The 19,437-nt window shown below is 37.3% G+C and overlaps 1 protein-coding gene across 5 annotated transcripts in view; it reads left to right on the plus strand.

Annotated features, from left to right (window-relative positions):
- Positions 1-19,437, plus strand: part of TBL1XR1 (TBL1X receptor 1) — a 167,093-nt gene that overhangs the window by 132,144 nt on the left and 15,512 nt on the right. For all 5 annotated transcript variants that reach the window (XM_040621585.1, XM_040621586.1, XM_008705316.2 and 2 more), the window contains 7 exons: positions 5,337-5,482; positions 7,496-7,718; positions 8,430-8,562; positions 9,118-9,259; positions 11,864-11,927; positions 12,018-12,115; positions 13,335-13,395. In XM_040621585.1, the coding sequence (XP_040477519.1) occupies positions 5,337-5,482; positions 7,496-7,718; positions 8,430-8,562; positions 9,118-9,259; positions 11,864-11,927; positions 12,018-12,115; positions 13,335-13,395 (867 nt within the window). The remainder of the gene's footprint in view (positions 1-5,336; positions 5,483-7,495; positions 7,719-8,429; positions 8,563-9,117; positions 9,260-11,863; positions 11,928-12,017; positions 12,116-13,334; positions 13,396-19,437) is intronic.

The raw sequence follows: 19,437 nt of genomic DNA on the forward strand, positions 1-19,437 counted from the left end.
ACTTGTCAAAAATAGTGGTAAATTTTATGCTTCCAAATCAGTTTTTCTCTTTTTATAAGCTGAATGACTATTTTTTTGCTGGTAGAGGAAAATTCCTATTTACACATTACTGCTGACATGCTTGTTAAAAGACAAATGTCGTTTAATAATTACCAAATAGAGAACTTGTTCAGTCTTACTAGTTATCTTCTTGCTTATTTTTTTAAGGAATAGCCAGCATAATAAGGGTGTAGGGAAACATAAATTGCTGACGGCACTATAGATTTGTATGATTTGGGGACAAAGCAGTTGAGCAATTATGAAAACTTCTTTAAAATGCCCATGTCCCCCTCAACATGAAAAAAATATATATGGCAAAAGCCTATACGTGTAGGTATTTGAGGTGACATTCCTAAGTAATAAACATTGAGAAAGTCTAAACTATCCATTGATGGGATAAATAATTTACTAGTTGAGTACATTCATTGGCCAAATAGTATTTTATTATCATAAAATTATTTCAGAAAATATAATTTATGTACAATGTTGACAGTTATATATATTTATATATATTTTAAGGGTAAAATTAGGGCACAGAATTGTGTAGCTCAGTGTGTTGTATTGTGATGGAGGAGAATGGTGTGTAAAAAAGAAAAGGAAACACAAAAATATTAACAGTTGCACTTGGGTTTGGTATTGTAATTTTTTTCCTTCTCCATGTTGTCCTTTTTTTTTTTTTTTAATAAGTACTGGGTCTAAATCTTCGACATGCAAGATCCCCTCTAGCATTTTTTGCCCCTCCTTCTTTTCACCTTTTCTAAAATCTTTAAGCATGTAAGTATGGAACTTCTTAGAATAAATGAAAATCTGGGCCTGTAGGATACAGTTAGAAATGCATTTGGGGACAAGGGAGTTTGTGGTGATGGGAGCAGGGATATAATTTCTGGGGGGGGGGGTTGGGGTTTTGTTGTTGTTGTTGTTTTGTTTGTTTACCTGAAGCCTAAATAGGATCTTGGATTATTAGATTTTCCTTCCGGTCTGTGTTGTGATAATAGTTAAGCTTTGTGCGTTGTTGTTGAGTCACCCTGTACCATAGCAATGATGTTCAAGGCCCATTTTCATGTTCCTGTAGTCTGTTTGCAAAGGAGAGTTGTCTTGCTCTGGAGGACTAATACCTCTTTGAGAATACAGTCCCTGTCGTCTCAAGGGAACGCCCTCCCTGAAACAGGCAGTATGTAGAAAACAATTGTTTTGTGATCTTGTTTTTTATGTGGGAATCATCGTCGTCTCGTGGGCTTACCACACCTCCCCCCACCACCACGTGTCTTTATTCCTGAGTTACTGGATACTAAACTTCATGGTTTTAGCCATAATTCTTTCCTGGAATCTCTTTTCCACATCCCAAATGTTAATCACCCTAGCGAATTTGTAGAGTACTTGATTACAGAGGTATTATTTATATCAGATTTGCTCTTAGTCCTGGAAAGAAGGGATGCTATTTTAAGCAATCAAGCCAGTCTTTAATATCTCACAGATTTAGGTAAATCTCTTTTGCCTTCTACTATGTAAATCAGAAGCTGTCCCTGAAAAAGTATTTTCTGCACATATATTTACAGATAAATGGAAATATATTTTGGCATGACCTGGTTCAAGTTTTAGTTTTGTTTTTTAAGGGAGATTTAAGTCATATGCTTTTTTTTTTTGGATTCATAGATTTTCTGATGTGCCAAAATACATTATTGTAGAATTGCATTCTGATTTAACACGTGTTTATTGAGCATTAGTTAAATTAGGTAACGTTCTAGTTTTCCAGAATGAAAAGATTTACTAGACATCAACTCTTTCTTCACGTAGCCCAGTCTAGCATCATATACATACACACAAGATAACCATTCAGTGTGATAAATACTACACATATAATAAACTATAGGATTAACATAGCAGAGAAAGATCCCCCTCCGGGGTAGTGAAAGAAGGGACTTCCCCTCCATTCAGATAGGAGGAAAGAACTTAGGAACACATAAGGTACAAAAGTGTGAGATAGCATAGCATATTCACGGTGCTACATAGAATTGGCAGTCACTTGAATTTAATGTGTAATGGGAAGAAGGGTGGGGGCATGGAATTGGGGAGATGAGTCTGGAGAGATAAGTAGAGTCAGATTACAAAGGTACTGTGTGTCATACTTAGTTTGGCCTTTATTAGCAAGGCCAAAGGGATCGTTGAAAGTGCCCAAGTAAGAAGTGATGTGATTGGTTTTGTTTCACAGATAATGCCCTAGCTCTAGTGTGGCAAACGGACTGAGCTGGGGAAAGAGGACCTTAGGGCAGTAATTGTAGGCAATGGATGATGGGGACTAAACTCCAGGTTCTATCAGAAAAGGAAAGCTGATGACAGACACAAGAGAGGTAGAATTGATAGGATTTGGTGATTGGTGGAGCACCAGGGGCCAAGGTGAAAGTTAGGATGACTTTCAGGTGTAATGAAGTAAGGTCAAATTTTGAAGGAAAGTGAAGTTTTAGGGAGGGGAATAAGAAAAGTAGTTTTGAGTATAATTTTAAACTGCCATGTAATGCTGTTACTAGAAATTTTAAAATTACAGTTGAATTCAACATTGAAGCAGAGTGTTTTTAATTGTGGACCTTTTTTAGGGTAGACATTAATGTGAAGTGTCCAAATAATGCTAATAACCCTTTCAGAGTTACTTTCTTACTATTTGAGGACATTGTAAGCGCATGAGCGATAACTTGAGATAGATGTAAGCACCTGGGATAGCTTCTCTCCTGGTCTGATAAAACAGATTCGGGATGTACAACATGCCAGCCCAAAATCGACATCGTTCCCCCTGCAACTCTTAGGATATTCTTGGACATAAGCTTGAATTCTAATTTAAACAGGGTCTAGATGTGATGATTTTGATTATTTAAATTGTACTCATGAATTAGAGGGTACAGAAGTCCTGGACTTTGCTAAAATTTGTAAGGTTTATGAAAATCAAAACACTTGAAAAGTGTTGCTAATGTCTTAATGTTTCATGCACTACTGACACCACTTTCTGACACCCTGAGTTAAAGTAGAATAATGATGTAATCCTTTGTTTTCTATTAGTAAAAAGGAGCTCACTCTTTCTTAACTTTATCCTTGACCATATTTTAACTTAATTGTTCAGTACAGAATGTAGTGGTTACCTCCATGGTCTCTGAATGAATTTAAATCCTTATCCTCTTAAAGATGATATGGTATGTATACACAATGGAATATTACTCAGCCATAAAAAAGGGAAATCTTGCCATTTGCAATACCATGGATGGAGCGAAATAAGTCAGTGAAAGACAAATACCATATGATTTCACTCATATGTGAAATTTAAGAAACAAAACATAGGAGGGGGAAAGAGACAAACCAAGAAAGAGACTCTTACCTATAGAGAACAAACTGAGGGTTACTGGAGGGGAGGTGGGTGTGTGGGGATGGGTTAAATAGGTGATGGGGAATAAGGGAGGGCGCTTGTATGAGCACCAGGTGTTGTATGGTGTGGAGTCACTAAATTGTACACCTGAAACTAATATTACACTGTATGTTACCTAACTGGAATTTAAGTAAAAACTTAAAAAATAAATCTTTATCCTGTTAGTGGCTGTCTTCCCATCTGCTAGCTCAGATTATAAAATAATAAAACTATATATGTGTGCATGGTGGAGGTCCTCCATGCAATAAATGGTATTGTCCGTCTTGAAGTCTTCGTAAATCTCTAAGCCACTTGTGCTTAGCTTTTTTTCCCCGTTTATGATTTATTGCAGAATTTATTTAGGGAAGGGCATATAATTGAAAACAGGACTCTGCAGCCTCACTGCTTGTGGATTTCACTGCCTTATCTTTTACTGTCTCTCCCCATCCTTCTTAGCCCTTATTCTTAGCCTTCTACCCTAGCAGTTTGGAATCTACTCATATTCAAGTAGTTATGGGTTTCCTGATAGGGACAATGCAGAATGATGCTCTTTTTCATTGATATGTTTTTTAGTTTCATTGCTGTTTTTCTTAACCATCTCTATGAGCTCAGATTAAGCTGAAGACCATAAATGTGTTTAATAATGATCATGCCTGTAGGCAAAATCATGAGTTAAAGTCAGTCTTAGAAGTAACGTCTTTTTACTTCTCACTATGAGTTGCAGGAGTGGAATGGCCAGGTGTTTCCAAGAGGGAAGGAAGGAGCCATGAGGAAAACCAGCTTAGGTGTACTTTGTCTACTGACCAATTAAAATCTTTCCTAGCCACATGCTTTGTGTGAGTCCCGAGTATTTTATTCTAGACTGTTCGTAAGTGCCACAAGACGCCTAGAAGAGAAGCACAGAATGCAACAAGACACAGAGTCAACACTAAAAAACTAGAATAGGCTAGCTAACAGTTATTACGTGAGTTAAATCCATTTAAGATACAAGTAAGCCCATATTCATTTAGTTTACTTAGTATGAAGGTTTTTTAACATCTGAATTATATGTATAATGTGATTAAATTATTTAAAATACATTAACGGGAGTTGCTATTTAATGATGAGCTCTGATGGCTGTTTTAGTGAAGAGAATAACCGCACGTGCATCTATCATTTTACTAGAATTTTACCTTTGAGTTTGGACTTTCATTAAAGTGAGACCGACATAAAGAGATTTTTATTTTGTGTTTTGGATTTAAGTATTTCAAATTAAAATTAAAGAATTGCTGATATAAACTGGATATTTACTTGCTAACTTTTATTTCCTAAAGCTTTCATTTGATGTGTTATTACTAAGTGGCAAAGAATTAGTAATTCTTTTTTTTGCGTTTAACTCATACATACAGCGAAATTTAAGCATAAAAATTATTTTCATGTTTTATAAATTAACTTTAGTTTGCTTTTTATTTCCTAAGTTAAAAATAACTACAAAATACTGGATTTATACTGTGTTTGATCATTTTTATGTAGAAATTTAAATATACTACAAAAATACTAAATGTCACCTCAATTTATCTTGGCCTAAATTATCTTTAGTGAAGCAATCAATTCACATGATTTCCAAAGACTTTTTTTCTCCCCAGCTTTAAAGTTTGATGCTATTCTTCGAGGAAAATTATGTGCCATGGCTAAATTGTATATGTACTAGAGATTTCATATCATATTTTATGTAATTAAAGTGAAAAGGAAAATATGTAAATGTTAGTATGTTTGGATTTTTGGTATTTCTTTTGTTTAAAAGCATATTTAAACTTAGCTAACAATCTGGGATTTCAGATGGATGGATTGTGATTTTGAAAGATTGCAGAGGTCTTTCACATGTTGCCACTAGGAGAATAAATTCTTATACCTTTTCTTTTGCTTTTAGGATTTTCTCATTCAGCGTTTACCTTTGGTATAGAAAGCCATATCAGTCAGTCTAACATAAATGGTGCCCTTGTCCCACCTGCTGCATTGATTTCTATCATCCAGAAAGGTCTACAGTATGTAGAGGCAGAAGTTAGTATTAATGAGGTAAGGAAAATTTATTTCAAATACTAACGCTTACTCTTAAATTTGTCCTTAAATCTGCTGTCTTGTTTGTTCATTCATTATGTGACTTCACCTTCACCACCAGGGTGGTGTTCCTTATGTCACAGGCAGGTTGAACAGGCAAGGCCTGTTGGCTCCCCACTGTAAGAACCATTAGTTCTAGTTTATTTCCCTTTCTGTGGTTTTATAAGTAAATAATAAGAAATAATTTTCTTGAAAACAACAACATTGTGCTGTGGAATGCTGAGACCATAATTGACGGTCTGAAAAATTACAGAACCTCGGGTTATTTGGTTGTACCTGATTTCGGAAGGCAGTTTATAATTAAAGCCAACTCTTGATACTTTTGCCTACCTAATAGGGTCCATATATAGGTAGTTTAATTCAGGCGTCGGCCAGCTCTGACCCATGACCCAAATCCTGCCTGCTTGCCTGTTTTTATATTGGAACACAGCCACACTCATTCACTTGCATATTGTTTTGGCTACTTTGGTGCTACGGTGGCAGAATGGAATAGTTGTGACAGAGACCTTATGCTTTGCAAAGCCTAAGATATTTACTGTTTGTCCTTTCATAGAAAAAGTTTGCAAACCTTGGTCTAGCTGAAAATTTTCGTATATGGTCAGGATTTATAACACATGGAGCTCTTTGTCTTATTTTCATTTCAGACATTAACGTGGCTCTCCTTTCCTTTCACAAGTATTTTTAAAACAAGCATGTGTGGTTTCTGTACCAATATTTATTACTATAATTATATAGAATACTAATTCTGACTTCATTATTTTTGAGTTTCCTCTTCTCTAAAACTGAAAAATCCACTAATGTTAATTTAAATATGTCCTCGTTAACTTTAGTACTTTCTGTCCCAGGGTATCCATTATTGCAGAGGGTGAAAACCAGTTTCCACCAGTGGCCAGAATTAAAGTCTCATGGCATCTGAAAAATAAATGTTTTATAGATTTACTATAGTACTCTATAATGTGTCTGTATCTAATACAGTACTCTACAATGTATCTGTTGCTATTGATATTTTAAGTTACTTAAATTAGATTAAGTTCTCCTATTCCTCAAATACTCCATTACAGTTGACAACTCAGAAAGATGTGCCATGTTTTTGTGACTCAGAGCACCCCATCACCCCACTGTAGGTTGTCCACCAGCTTATGTGAGTTGGGCCTTACACGTGCTTATTCCTAGCTCATTTGCCCAGTTTCCATTTCAGACTTGTTCTGTCTCCTTGTGCCCGCTGGAGAACTTTTTATTAATGGTGAGCTTCCTAATATCAATGACAGGAGCTTTGGAAAATTACAGCAACTCCATAAAGTTAAAGAGCACCAGTCTCAGAGTTATGATGGTACTTCTCAAATGTTAGTGTGCATGACTACCCTAGAGAGCTTGTTAAAACACAGGCTCCTGCGCCCTTCAGAGATTTCGATTCTGTAGGTTTCACTCTCCGTTTATAATAAGCTACCAGCTGTGATGGCGGTGCTGTTGGTCCTCAGGTCACACTAGGAAAGCATCAGTTAGGAGATCTCCTTGCCATTGACCGAGGGTGGGACTTCTGCAAGTCTTTAACCTGATTGTGCTTCCGTCTTATCATTAGTAAAATGAGATGATTGTATGGCAGAATATCTGAAGTCTGTTTCTTGTTTTAATATATGAATCAAATCACAAGAAACTTTTGAGTTCAACAAAGCTATTCTAAAAGTTTTTAGTTGTAAAGAAGTATTTATTCTAATGTGGTACCAAGTCTCCTACAATTGTATGAACTCTTTCATATATTGGTCATTGCTTTTCCCTGACAGAATTTTGGAATCGAATTAACTTTGTATTGTATGGGCCTGCATGTTATTATTCCTTTCAGTATTTTGGCTTATTCTGTGCAATATTTCACAGTATGAACTAGGTGAGGAGGAAAATTTAAACAGCTCTTTGCAGTTGCTTCAGATTAGTGTTCTCTTTCATGTTTCTTGTCTCAAATTTTTCCACATCCAGGATGGTACCTTGTTTGATGGTCGGCCAATAGAGTCTCTGTCCCTGATAGACGCCGTAATGCCTGATGTAGTACAGACAAGACAGCAAGCTTACAGGGATAAGCTCGCACAGCAGCAGGCGGCAGCTGCCGCCACCTCCACAGCTGCCACCAACCAACAGGGGTCTGCAAAAAATGGAGAAAACACAGCGAATGGGGAGGAGAACGGAGCACATACTATAGCAAGTGAGCTGAAATAAGAATTTCTAAAAATTCCCTTGCAGAAAAAGTATTTTGCTTTATGTGGATGTCTCATCTTCCAAACTGAAGTAACATCATCTGTTTCATTTATGCCAACTTGTTTCCCTGACTTGTATCACAATTCAGATTTTTTATTCCTAAAGCTCCAGAATGCTAGATTTACTTTCATGGATTTTATTTTCTTCTTTAAATATTTAGAAACTATTTTCTGCTGTTAGATAAATTTTGTTGTTTGCATTTGATTTCTAAAGAAAATTTGTAATACTAGTCATTAACACAGTAAAGCTCTGACATGGAGATAGAAAGGCGACTCTCATGTTATGTGAATGATATCAGCAACCCCTACTGGCAGAAACTCAGAACAGTGTTGACATGGATTATATTTAATTCAGATCATTCTATCATTTTAGCCTTGTTTGGCTCTAACCTTTTTGCAGTCTTTCTCACCGCCTCCCCACCACCCCAAACACATACTCATATACTATCTTTTAAAAATAGTGGGATCATACTTAACTAAAGATGGGAATTTATTTCTTGTGTATAATTATTTTCACCATTACCTGACATAGTTTTTAAAAAAAAACTTACACTGTATATTACAAGGGAGGTATTTGCTGATTAAGAATTATTCCTTCCCCCCTCAGGATGTTATAATATTACCTAACTGGCATTTTCCACTTGTTTCTCATGACACAGATAATCATACTGATATGATGGAAGTGGATGGGGATGTTGAAATCCCTCCTAATAAAGCAGTTGTGTTACGGGGCCATGAATCTGAAGTTTTCATCTGTGCCTGGAACCCTGTTAGTGATCTCTTGGCATCGGGGTATGTTTCTCAAAGTGAAACTAAAATGTATTTTTAAAAGTAGCATACTGAACTATTACACATTTTATAAAACCATTACTTATATTTTTAGGTTTTTGTTGCTTTATGGTCCCCTTGCCTCTGTAAATCTTTATTTCTTCATAACATAATCTTAGAAATTATTTTTTTGAGACTTATTTATTTTAGGGAGAGAAAGTGAGCAAGCACAAGCAGGAGGGGGAGGGGCAGAGGGAGAGAGGGGAGAATCTCAGGCAGACTCCATGCTGAGCCTGGAGCCTCATGCAGGGCTTGAACTCATGACCCGTGAGATGACCTGAGCTGAAACCAAGAGTCAGTTGCTTAACCGACTGCGCCACCCAGGGGCAGTTTTAATTAAACTTACTTCTTCAGAAGTGCCTAGGGCCCCCAAAATGGAGACTAAGGAAAATATTGGAAATGGAGATCCCCGAGAGTCTAGTTGTTTACCTTATTAATAATAGTATATAAATATGTTGCTTTGATTCTGGGATACTTGAGAATATCATGCGGATTTAAAATATGTTGCATACTTTATAGGTCTGGAGACTCAACAGCAAGAATATGGAATCTTAGTGAAAATAGCACTAGTGGCTCCACACAGTTAGTACTTAGACATTGTATACGAGAAGGAGGGCAAGATGTCCCAAGCAACAAGGATGTGACATCCCTAGATTGGAATGTGAGTATCACTGTATTATCCATGGTGAATATAGTTCTAATCTGTGTAACCTCAGACTAATAGCAGGGTTTGTCCATTTGTTGAGATACTTTTGAATTTCCGTAATAAGAACAACAAACTAGGTCTCCCCATTATCAAATGTGGTGTTAAAAACAAAGACTGGCCCTCCAGCAGGCGGACCTCGGTTCACCTTGCAGCCCTCCAGTTCCTCTTGCAGCAGAACCTTTGTCATACTGGTGCTCGCCCACTCTCTGCTTCGTCTTCCTCAAATGTAAAGTACGAGAGTGATCATGGTACCTACGGAAATGAGGTCATAGGTGAAAATCAGCCACCGGATGTACTAAGTCCTTAACTACTAAGCTCTTTGCTAGGGGGTGGGAGAAATCTCCATAATAAAAGCTTGTTCTTGTTTTTCTCATTTTGTATGGACTGATGAGAATTTCACTGCTAACTGCCTTTTAGGCACCATTAGTCAAGGTTACTTCCAAGCTCTATTCTAGCTGTAGGAATCTTAAAGTTCTCTGATTCTGTGTGTCATTCCACATCTTCCAGAGATAACTTCATTGCTCTGACTTACCAGAACATTTGAGCTCCTCATTCATAAAGCCTCACCCTTTCGGTTTCAAGTATGTGATAAGCAGCTTAGTTTGTTTCCATTCCCATGATTAATTTGTGGAAAATTAGCATTTTTAAAGTTCCTGTATCTTTTCCTTCATTCTGTGTTGCCTTTTCTCCTTCCTTGTGACTTTGCATCCATTTTTTACCTGCCCTTTCAAGTCTAAGAAGCATCTTTAGACAGTTCCATCGTTCTCGAGCATTTCATGGGGTTTATCGTTCTTTCCTCAGCAAATGAACGCTTTCCTCCTCTGGCCTCTGTTCAACAACTTTTGTGCAGCTTTCCGAAGGATCTTCCAAATCTCATTCCAGTGAATGAGATCTGTTTTTCAAAATGGTATTTCTAGCTTAATTTCTCTGTGTCTATGAAATTCTTCCAAAACAAATAGCTAGGTTTTGTTTGTTTTTGTTTTTGTTTGTTTTTTTAGTGTTCCCTTACAAAATTTCCAGCAACGTATTTACTCTTTCCCTCCAGTGAGAGTAAAAATTACAAAGATGAGAAAGAGGTTTAGCATGCCACGGTATTGTTTGGTTGTAGGGTCAGGACTAAGAATTATCTTCTCAATATATGGGACTTTATTATATCTTAAGTCAAAGGCCTTATCACTTTGATATGCTGTTTGGCTCAGAAACCATATGTTAACTTAATGAAATTTACAGGTTACACTGAAAAGGACGGGTAACAAATGTTTGTTTGCTGAGCTTGGTGATTCTCAACTGCAGGTTACAGTTTCTAGAAGTGTGGGCTTTTCAGACATATATTATTCACTGTGGACTTGAATCTTCCGCTAAAAGGGGAAACATTATCCTTGATTAATGGTTCTTTTCCATGACTAAAGCAAGAGTCTGTGAGATATCTGATCTTTCAAGTATTCTTTTCCTACTGTGGTGGTCCATGAACTAAGACATTTGGGGTTCAGTAGTTTAAAGGAAACTTCCCATTGTGCGGAGTCTGGAAATTAGCTTTTGCTGTTGGTTTCAACGTGGCTCTTTCTTCCTCAGATAGAACCAAATTCTGTCAGTACTGAGTCTACAACCCCTAGTACCAGCATCTGTTTTTCACTTACCTGCATAGTTAAGTGGCTTGAGAGGTCTGGAAAGGGCAATCTTGTTTTCAGTTCCCTTTCCAAAAAAACATCACAAAAGCACTGAGGAAGGCAGGATTTTGTTCTCTGTCTTCAGTAGTGTTTACTGATCCCAGCAGTAGTCTGTTGAATGCACTCTGTAACTCGCACTTCCATAGATCTGTCCTCCTGTTGTACGATTCATCAAGGCCAGGCACAGAAAGGGAATATAAGATTAGAGAAATTGGTATGGATTTCTCCTCACGGTAAAGTAGTTCCAGGCAATTGTACTCACTTCATTAACTATAAAGTCAGACTACACTCCTTTCTGGCTTTTTTTTTTTTTAATTGGTAAGGATTTCATATTGAGAAAGAATTAACAAAGGAAAGAAACATTCAATGATATTTAAGTATCTGATCACCTGAAACAGCAATATTATTTGGTTCACACACAATACAAGCTTCATTTAGACAGTAAAAGATTTAGAGGGAGGACCATATAAAGTCTTCTAATCATAACAAAATGTTTTAGCCAGTTTTGCTTTTTATTCTATTAAATCATTATTAGATTATGATTTTGGGGTCCTTCCTAGTCTGCACCCCTGCTCCCATCTTGAGTCATGTGCATCTGGAAGAATGCTGTAGACATTAGCATGAGTAAGGGTGGTGTTGGTCCTGGTCCAGCCAGAGTAGTTCCTGCCATTCTTGAGATTTGGATATAAGGCTTCCACACAGACTAGATGCTGATTAAATACTAACTTCATAGCAGTGAAGGGTGTTTTGTAGGTCTTTGGTAGCGTTCCCAAATTTTGAAGCAGAGAATGTCAAGATCTGCTCTTCCTAGGGCTTAAACGTGAAATAGTCAAATAACAATAAAGTGCTCTTTCTGGATTATATAATTGAAGGAAGTGTGTTTCTCTGACAGAGTGAAGGTACACTTCTAGCAACTGGTTCATACGATGGATTTGCCAGAATATGGACTAAAGATGGTAAATGAAGCATTTTTCTTTTTATATGTTGTTATTGATCTAAATTATAAAGCTTGAAGTAATTTTAATGTTTTTCTTTTTGAATGTTAGGTAACCTTGCTAGCACCTTGGGGCAGCATAAAGGCCCTATATTTGCATTAAAGTGGAATAAGAAAGGAAATTTCATCCTAAGTGCTGGAGTAGACAAGGTAAAAGAACGTTAAACTAAGTTTTATAAAGGTTAGTGTGTTACAGAGTATAACTGAAAATAATGTTTTCTCCTGTTCATATCAACAATAAAACATTCGTATATGGGAAATTCAGGTACAAATTCATGTTGATAATGGAAATGCTCTTAGAGTTTTCTGTCAGCCCCTTCCTCAATTTACTCATCAGAATGCCAGTTATCTTTGTGACCACTCATCTTTGCTGGAATAGTGGGTGTCATACCTCCCATACTCTGCTTTCTTTCCTTAGTTTCTAGTTTATCTCAGCCGTGAAAATAGGTCCGGAGTGATTCCATGAGAAATCTTAGAGCCAATCTATTTGCCGAGCTCCTGGTGCTAATTGAAAATGTAAAAAAATGCAGGGTCTTTGCGGCTTTTTCCACTAAACTAGGCCGGGCAATATGGGTAGGTTAAAAATACAGCCTCCTTGCTCTTTTGTCTTCTTAGATCATCCCCTCTACCACACCTCCCAAAATGAATATAGGTCTAAGATGATTTTAATCCAGGAAAGCATATGCTCATATGTTTGTTAACTGAGCGAGTTGTCAGAAATGAAAGTACAGAGGAAAAAAAGGAAGAAAAATAAAAGAGGCCAGGAGCAGGAGGGAAAAGTCCTATTAATAACCAGTGCCACTGTGTGATACTTTACATCCCCAGAGTTACAAAACTAATGATGGGAGGGTGTTTAAAGGAATTGTGAATATATCCATCCAGATTTATGTGTCTACTTGGATATAATATACAAGACACTGTTTTACATATCGTCAAAATTCAAGCTGCCTGTGTGTGTAAATGTGATCTTTAAAAATCTTACTATTAAAAATTGGTTGGTGACTTTATTAACCAAGAATTTGCCTCCTAATAGCTAAAAAAAAAAAAAAAATTACATTAAATACGTTATTGCAATTGAGTCTTAAGCAATATAATATAATGTCGGGTGTTTTGTAGACAACTAATAGTTACTTGAAGTGAGCTGACTGATGAAAACTCACCAGGGGAAAATGCAGCTACTTAGTAGTCATTTTCCCCCTCAGAATGGAGGTAGTGTACCCTCGTTGTACTATTGGGGATAAGTAAATGTTTAAAGTTAAATTCACTCTGACATTTCCTATTGCTCTAACATAGTTAGCATCTAATTTATGCACCTACGATGAGCTTCGTTTAACCTCTTAATACATTTTTCTTTTCTTTCCAATCTCAGACTACGATTATTTGGGACGCACATACCGGTGAAGCCAAGCAACAGTTTCCCTTTCATTCAGGTAAACCTTCACAATTTACATGAGAACTGGTGCTTCCTTCTGTTTTTCTAATTAAACTTTTGAAAGCATATCATTCATTTAAAATCTTGAAATATCAAATATCAATCTTGTTACTAGTCCTTTGAGGAGTTGATGTTCCATGACTTTCAGATTGTTAATTGTCAGGGGATCATCAAACATTTTCTGTGAAATGTACCATTAAAAAATCATTTGCAGCCTAGTGCAATTAGGTTGGTATTATCTAATGGTAGGAGCATAGATCTTGGAATCAGGAGATCTAAGTTTGAATGGCACTTCCACCCCACTTCACAAGCTTTAGCACTGAGCAAGTCATTTAACCTTTCTGAGCCTCATTTTCTCTATCTGTAAATGAAGGCTAATAATTATATCTATGTGTTATGAGGATAAAACCAAATAATGTATATATGGAAATACTGTATAAAGTTTATAAACTCATACAATTTAGGTGTTGTTATTTCTCATTTTGGACTCCTGTTTCTAAATCAGTCCTCCTGTGTACATGAAATTAAAAAAGAGGCTTTCCCAGCATTGTTGGAACTTTGGTGCTTTAAGTGGGTTTCTCTTTTAAAAAATAATTTGATACTTAAATACAATAATTCCGGCCCTCCCCAATAGTGTGTTCCTTTCTCCTTGATATAGAGCCATGCATGCACCAGGGTATACAACCTGATGAGTAGAGACAGCTGGGTTTTAGTACCTGCTTTCTGTTGATGCTGTTCTCGGGGAGTTTCCTGATGATAATTATTAAACTAGAACAAGATGCCTAATAACTACAGTTGACCCTTGAACAACATAGGTTTGAACTGTGCAGATCCACTTACATATGTGGCTTTTTATTCAATACATACAATTGCAATACTCTAAATTTATTTTCTTTTTTATTGGTTTCTGTAGCTTACTTTATTATATGAATACAGTATAAAATTCATATAACATACAAAATTGACTGTTAATTGACTGTTTCTGTTCATGGTAAGGCTTCCAGTTGACAATAAGCTATTAGTAGTTAAGTTTTGGGGGAATCAAAAGTGCAGTACGGGGCGCCTGGGTGGCACAGCGGTTAAGCGTCTGCCTTCGGCTCAGGGCGTGATCCCGGCGTTATGGGATCGAGCCCCACATCAGGCTCCTCCGCTATGAGCCTGCTTCTTCCTCTCCCACTCCCCCTGCCTGTGTTCCCTCTCTCGCTGGCTGTCTCTATCTCTGTCAAATAAATAAATAAAATCTTTAAAAAAAAAAAAAAAAGTGCAGTACGGAATTTCAACTGCACGTGGAAGGGCCCTGACCCCTGTCCTGCTTAGGGGTCAGCTAAGTTAGAGCAGTAGTTGTAGGACTACCTGATTTCACTGCTTTGTTAAGGATTTTGTTGTCGTTGGGAAGAGTTTTGAAGGCTGACTAAATATTTTCCAATTTTTGGTAATATCCTTTTCACAAATAGCCAGTGGCACAGCATCACCTTTAAAACTGAAACAGCTTCTGACATTCTGGCTTTTTGTCTTTTTCTGTTTAGTGTGACTAAACAAGCCAGATGAGGTACAAAATGACTGCTGCGTGGTATCTGGGTAACATCATTGTGCAAGCATCATGGGGACAGTTCAGGCTGATTAAAACTTACCACGTTAATAGGCATTTACACATCAGTTTTTGTTTACCTGTTTACGTGCACCTTTGTTTCTAGTCCTTACCCAGGTAGAGTTCTCTTGAGGTTTGGTAGTGGTACTAGCTACTGTTTAAGGAAGACCACCTTTGTGTTCGAGACGGTGCTCTTTGTATACATGATCCCATTTAGTCCTGACTACAACCTGATGAGCTCCATGGTATTGAAGTCATTTTACAAGTAAATAAGCCTTTTCCCCAGGATATATTTTCTTGCCATGCTTTTTGTTTTTTAAAACAGCTTTATTGAGATATAATTGTCATAAAATGGGCTATACATACTTAAATTGTGCACGTTGGTATGTTTTGACATGTATATACCACCTAACCTGTCACACACTTCAGACAGTAAATACACCTGTTAGTTCCAGAGGTTGCCTCCTGCCCGTTTGTGATCTCTCCCCTTCATCCCTAGACAACCACCCATGGTCTTTCCACACCAGAAATTAGTTTACATTATGTAAATGGAATCATACTTTGTTGGTCTGGTGTCTTTCACTCTGAGAAGTTGTTTTGCATTCACTTCAGTTCCTCGTGTGGATACACCACAGTGTGTTTATCCATTTACCTGTTGAGGCAAATTTGGGTTGTTTCCAGTTTTTTGGGCTGTTATAAATAAAACTGCTATCAATATTCATGTACAAGTTTTTTGTGTGGACTTGTGCTTTCATTTCTCCCATGCAACTGTCTAAGACTAGAATAGCTGAATTATATGGGAGGTATATGTTTAACTTGTTAATAAACTCCTGAATTGTTTTTCCAAAGCTTACATTTTCCATACTGGTTTACATTTTCACCAGCATTGGATATTCTCGTCCCTGCATGTCCTGGCCAGCACTTGATAAGTGGTCAGTGTCGTTAATTGGAGCCACTCTAATAAGTGGGTATTGATATCCCATTGTGGTTTAATTTGCATTTCCTAATGACCAGTGATGTTGAGCATCCTGTCATGTGCTATTTACCATCTGTAGGTCTTACTTGGTGAAGTATCTGATCAAATCTTTGGATCTTTAATTTATTGTTTTCTTTCTATTGAGTGTTGTGAGTTCTTTATGTATTCTGAACACAAGTTTATGAGGTATTTACATATGCTGTCTTATAGTCTCTGGCTCGTCTTTGCATTGTTTTAAAAGTATCCCTGTGTGTCAACTCTATTTCAAGGAAAAGAAAACAAAACAACAGTATCCCTCGAAGATCAGGAGTTATTAATGTTGATGAGTTCCATAAATTATTTATTTGTTCTTTTATGTATCATGTTTTCAGTGTCAATCTGATTTGCTCTTTTTTTCCTATTTGCTTGATGTGGAAGTTGAGGTCACTGATTTGAGACCTTTCTACTTTTGTAATATGGATATTTAGTGGTATAAATTTACTTGTAATTACCACTAAGTGACACCTCTGTCTGCATAGCTCTCTCCTTTCTGGTAATCTGTACTATGAATTCCAGCTGCCTTGGTCTCCTAGATTCTCAGCTTTGTCTCTTTGAGTTCAGGAAATTCATTGATCTCTTCCTAGAGAGATTCCTCTTCCCTATACCAAGACCTGGACTTCTTTTCCCCCAAGTTGTAAGCTTGGGCAGTTATAAAGGGCACATTGATTGTTGGTTCCCATTGTCTCAGGAACCACTGTCTTGAATTGTTATCTCATATTTTGTAAGCTTTCTGGTTGTTTTAGGCAGGAGGTAATTTGGTCATCTTGACCAGAAATAGAAGTCTATAATGTTTTTTAAATTACCATATTTTAATTGCTGTGCTAAATTGTCTCCCATATATACTCTTTCATAAAGCATAAATTATGATTACAGATAAGTTATTTTTTTTTAAGATTTTATTATTTATTTGACAGAGAGACAGCCAGCGAGAGAGGGAACACAAGCAGGGGGAGTGGGAGAGGAAGAAGCAGGCTCCCAGCGTAGGAACCTGACGTGGGGCTCGATCCCATAATGCCGGGATCACGCCCTGAGCCGAAGGCAGATGCTTAATGACTGAGCCACCCAGGCACCCCTACAGATAAGTTATAGTAAGTGGCCATTTCATACCTGTTAGTATGGCCAGAAGAAGTAATAATGTTCATGAGGATATGGAGACCTTAGGGCCCTTCTACTTCACTAGTAGGTTTGTAAAATGGTACAGTCACTCACTGTGGAAAATAGTATGACAGTTCCTCAAAAAGCTAAATATAGAATTACCATATTATGATCCAGCAATTCTACACCTCGGTATATATCCAAAAGACTTGGAAGCCGGGACTTGAACAGATTCTTGTCAGTGTTCATAGCAGCATTATTCACAGTAGCCAAAAGGTGGAAACAATCCAGTGTCCATCAACAGACAAATGAATAATAAACAAAATGTGGTCTACACGTACAATTATTACTCAGCCATGAAGAGGAATGAAGGTCTGACACATGCTGCAACATTAGTGAACCTTGTACGCATTATGCTAAGTGGAGTAAAGCACACACAGAGGGACAAGTAGTATGATTTTACTTATTAACTATCTAGAACAGGCACATTCATAGAGACAGAAAGTAAAGATTAGAGGTTCTCAGGAGTGGGCGAGGGGGAAATGGGGAGTTATTGCTTAATGGCTGTGGAGTTTCTGTTTGTTTGGGGTGATGAGAAAGTGTGAAAATAGTGGTGGTTGCACAGCCTTGTGAACATAATTAATACCACTGATTGTACACTTAATAAAAGGGTATTTTATGTTATATAGGACCACCGTATTTAAAAATTAATAATAAAATATGTCCAAACCCATTGAATTGTTCACTTTAAATGGATGAATTTCACAGTATGTGATCTATATTTCAGTAAAGCTGTTTCCAAAAAATGCGGATGACTGATAAATGGCCTTCTCTCCTTGCTGCATAGGTTCAGTTCATTCGTTACCTTCTAAATTATGAAGGTTGGAGGGAGTAACGAAAATGTATCAAAACTTGCAGGACACACAAATTTTAATCTTAGCTCCAAGATTTTAAAAGATTGTGTAGCCCTAGGCAAGTTAATTAACTTTTCTTAGTCTCTTTTATCATGTATAAAATGAGATCAGTAGTAATGAACACATCTCTCACATATCACTTACATAAAAATGCATTTTGTTGTGAGATGTATTTCTTTTTTTTTTTTTAAAGTTTACTTATTAAGTAATCTCTACACCCATCACGGGGCTCGAACTCAGAACCCCAAGATCAAGAGTCTTGTGCTCTTCCAGCTGAGCCAGCCAGGGGCCCCATAGAGATGTATTTCTTTCCTAAAGAATTTGCATCACCTAGACTCCTTTTATTTTAGGAGTAAACAAGAAGGAAGAAGGTAGGTGTTCTTAGATTATACCAATTTTATAACCATTGTATTTTATGAGCCAGGTGTATCACAAAGCATAAATCATACAACTCATGTTGCAGCATTCCCCAGCTTCTCCCAGGGAGCTTTACTTGGTCATATGGTTTTTGTTTTGTTCTGAACCCAAGGGTGTATTTGTTTGAATGCCACTTCCTATTTTCTCAGCCTCCCATCTCCTATTTTGCAGACAGCTCTGCATCAAATTAACATCCTAATACATCAGGACAGGTTCTTGGCATTCTTTGTAGCATTTTATTATACTTTTAATTGTTTTCTAAGTGTATTAGATTTTCCAGGCTTTTTTCCCCCCAGCACTTAACACTAGAACCAATTAGTTATCAAACATTTTGTTAAAATTATTTTTGAAATGATATCTTATGTAATAGTACTTAATGTCAAAACGAAAGTGTAGATTCCAGGCACGAAAACAGAATCTAAACCAGGTAGTCCACAAGGGGAAGTTAGTACAAGGAAATAGTTGCAGAGGTGTTGGAAGAGTGAAAACCAGAGGACTGTGAGGTATCCCAGAGTGTAACAACTGCAAAAAACTTAAGACGATAGAGAAGGCAGGATCCAGCTGCCCAGTGGGACTTAGAACTGGAGAAACCAGACTGCCTGGCCAGAACAGGCACCTTGGAGTAACGGTTGCCATTGCCAGCCACCCAGCCTTGAAAGAGAGATGAGAGCAAAATCGCCTGTCTTCTGTTTCTCTTGCCGTTGGGCTGGTAACAGTGTCTCCCACTGTATGAATCCATCTGGAAACCGATAGACACTGGAGCCTGGGGTATGTCATTTGCAAGAGTCCACCTGCTGTGTGTAGAGCATAGCAGGACAGAGTGTGGTTAGGAATGGCCCTGAGAGCAAGCAGACAATGAACAGGACCGTCATCGACATGCATCTAAGATGATGCGATGTGCACAGACAGCAGAATTCATACATAGTGCTCATCAAAGTTGGCCTGTATTTTTGTTTACTGGCTGATTTAAGTTGGATTCTCCCAGAAGCAGACCTTGAGCCAAGCATTTGA

This window comes from Ursus maritimus, unplaced genomic scaffold (genome assembly GCF_017311325.1).
Source record: "Ursus maritimus isolate PB19 unplaced genomic scaffold, ASM1731132v1 scaffold_4, whole genome shotgun sequence".
Taxonomy (NCBI): domain Eukaryota; kingdom Metazoa; phylum Chordata; class Mammalia; order Carnivora; family Ursidae; genus Ursus; species Ursus maritimus.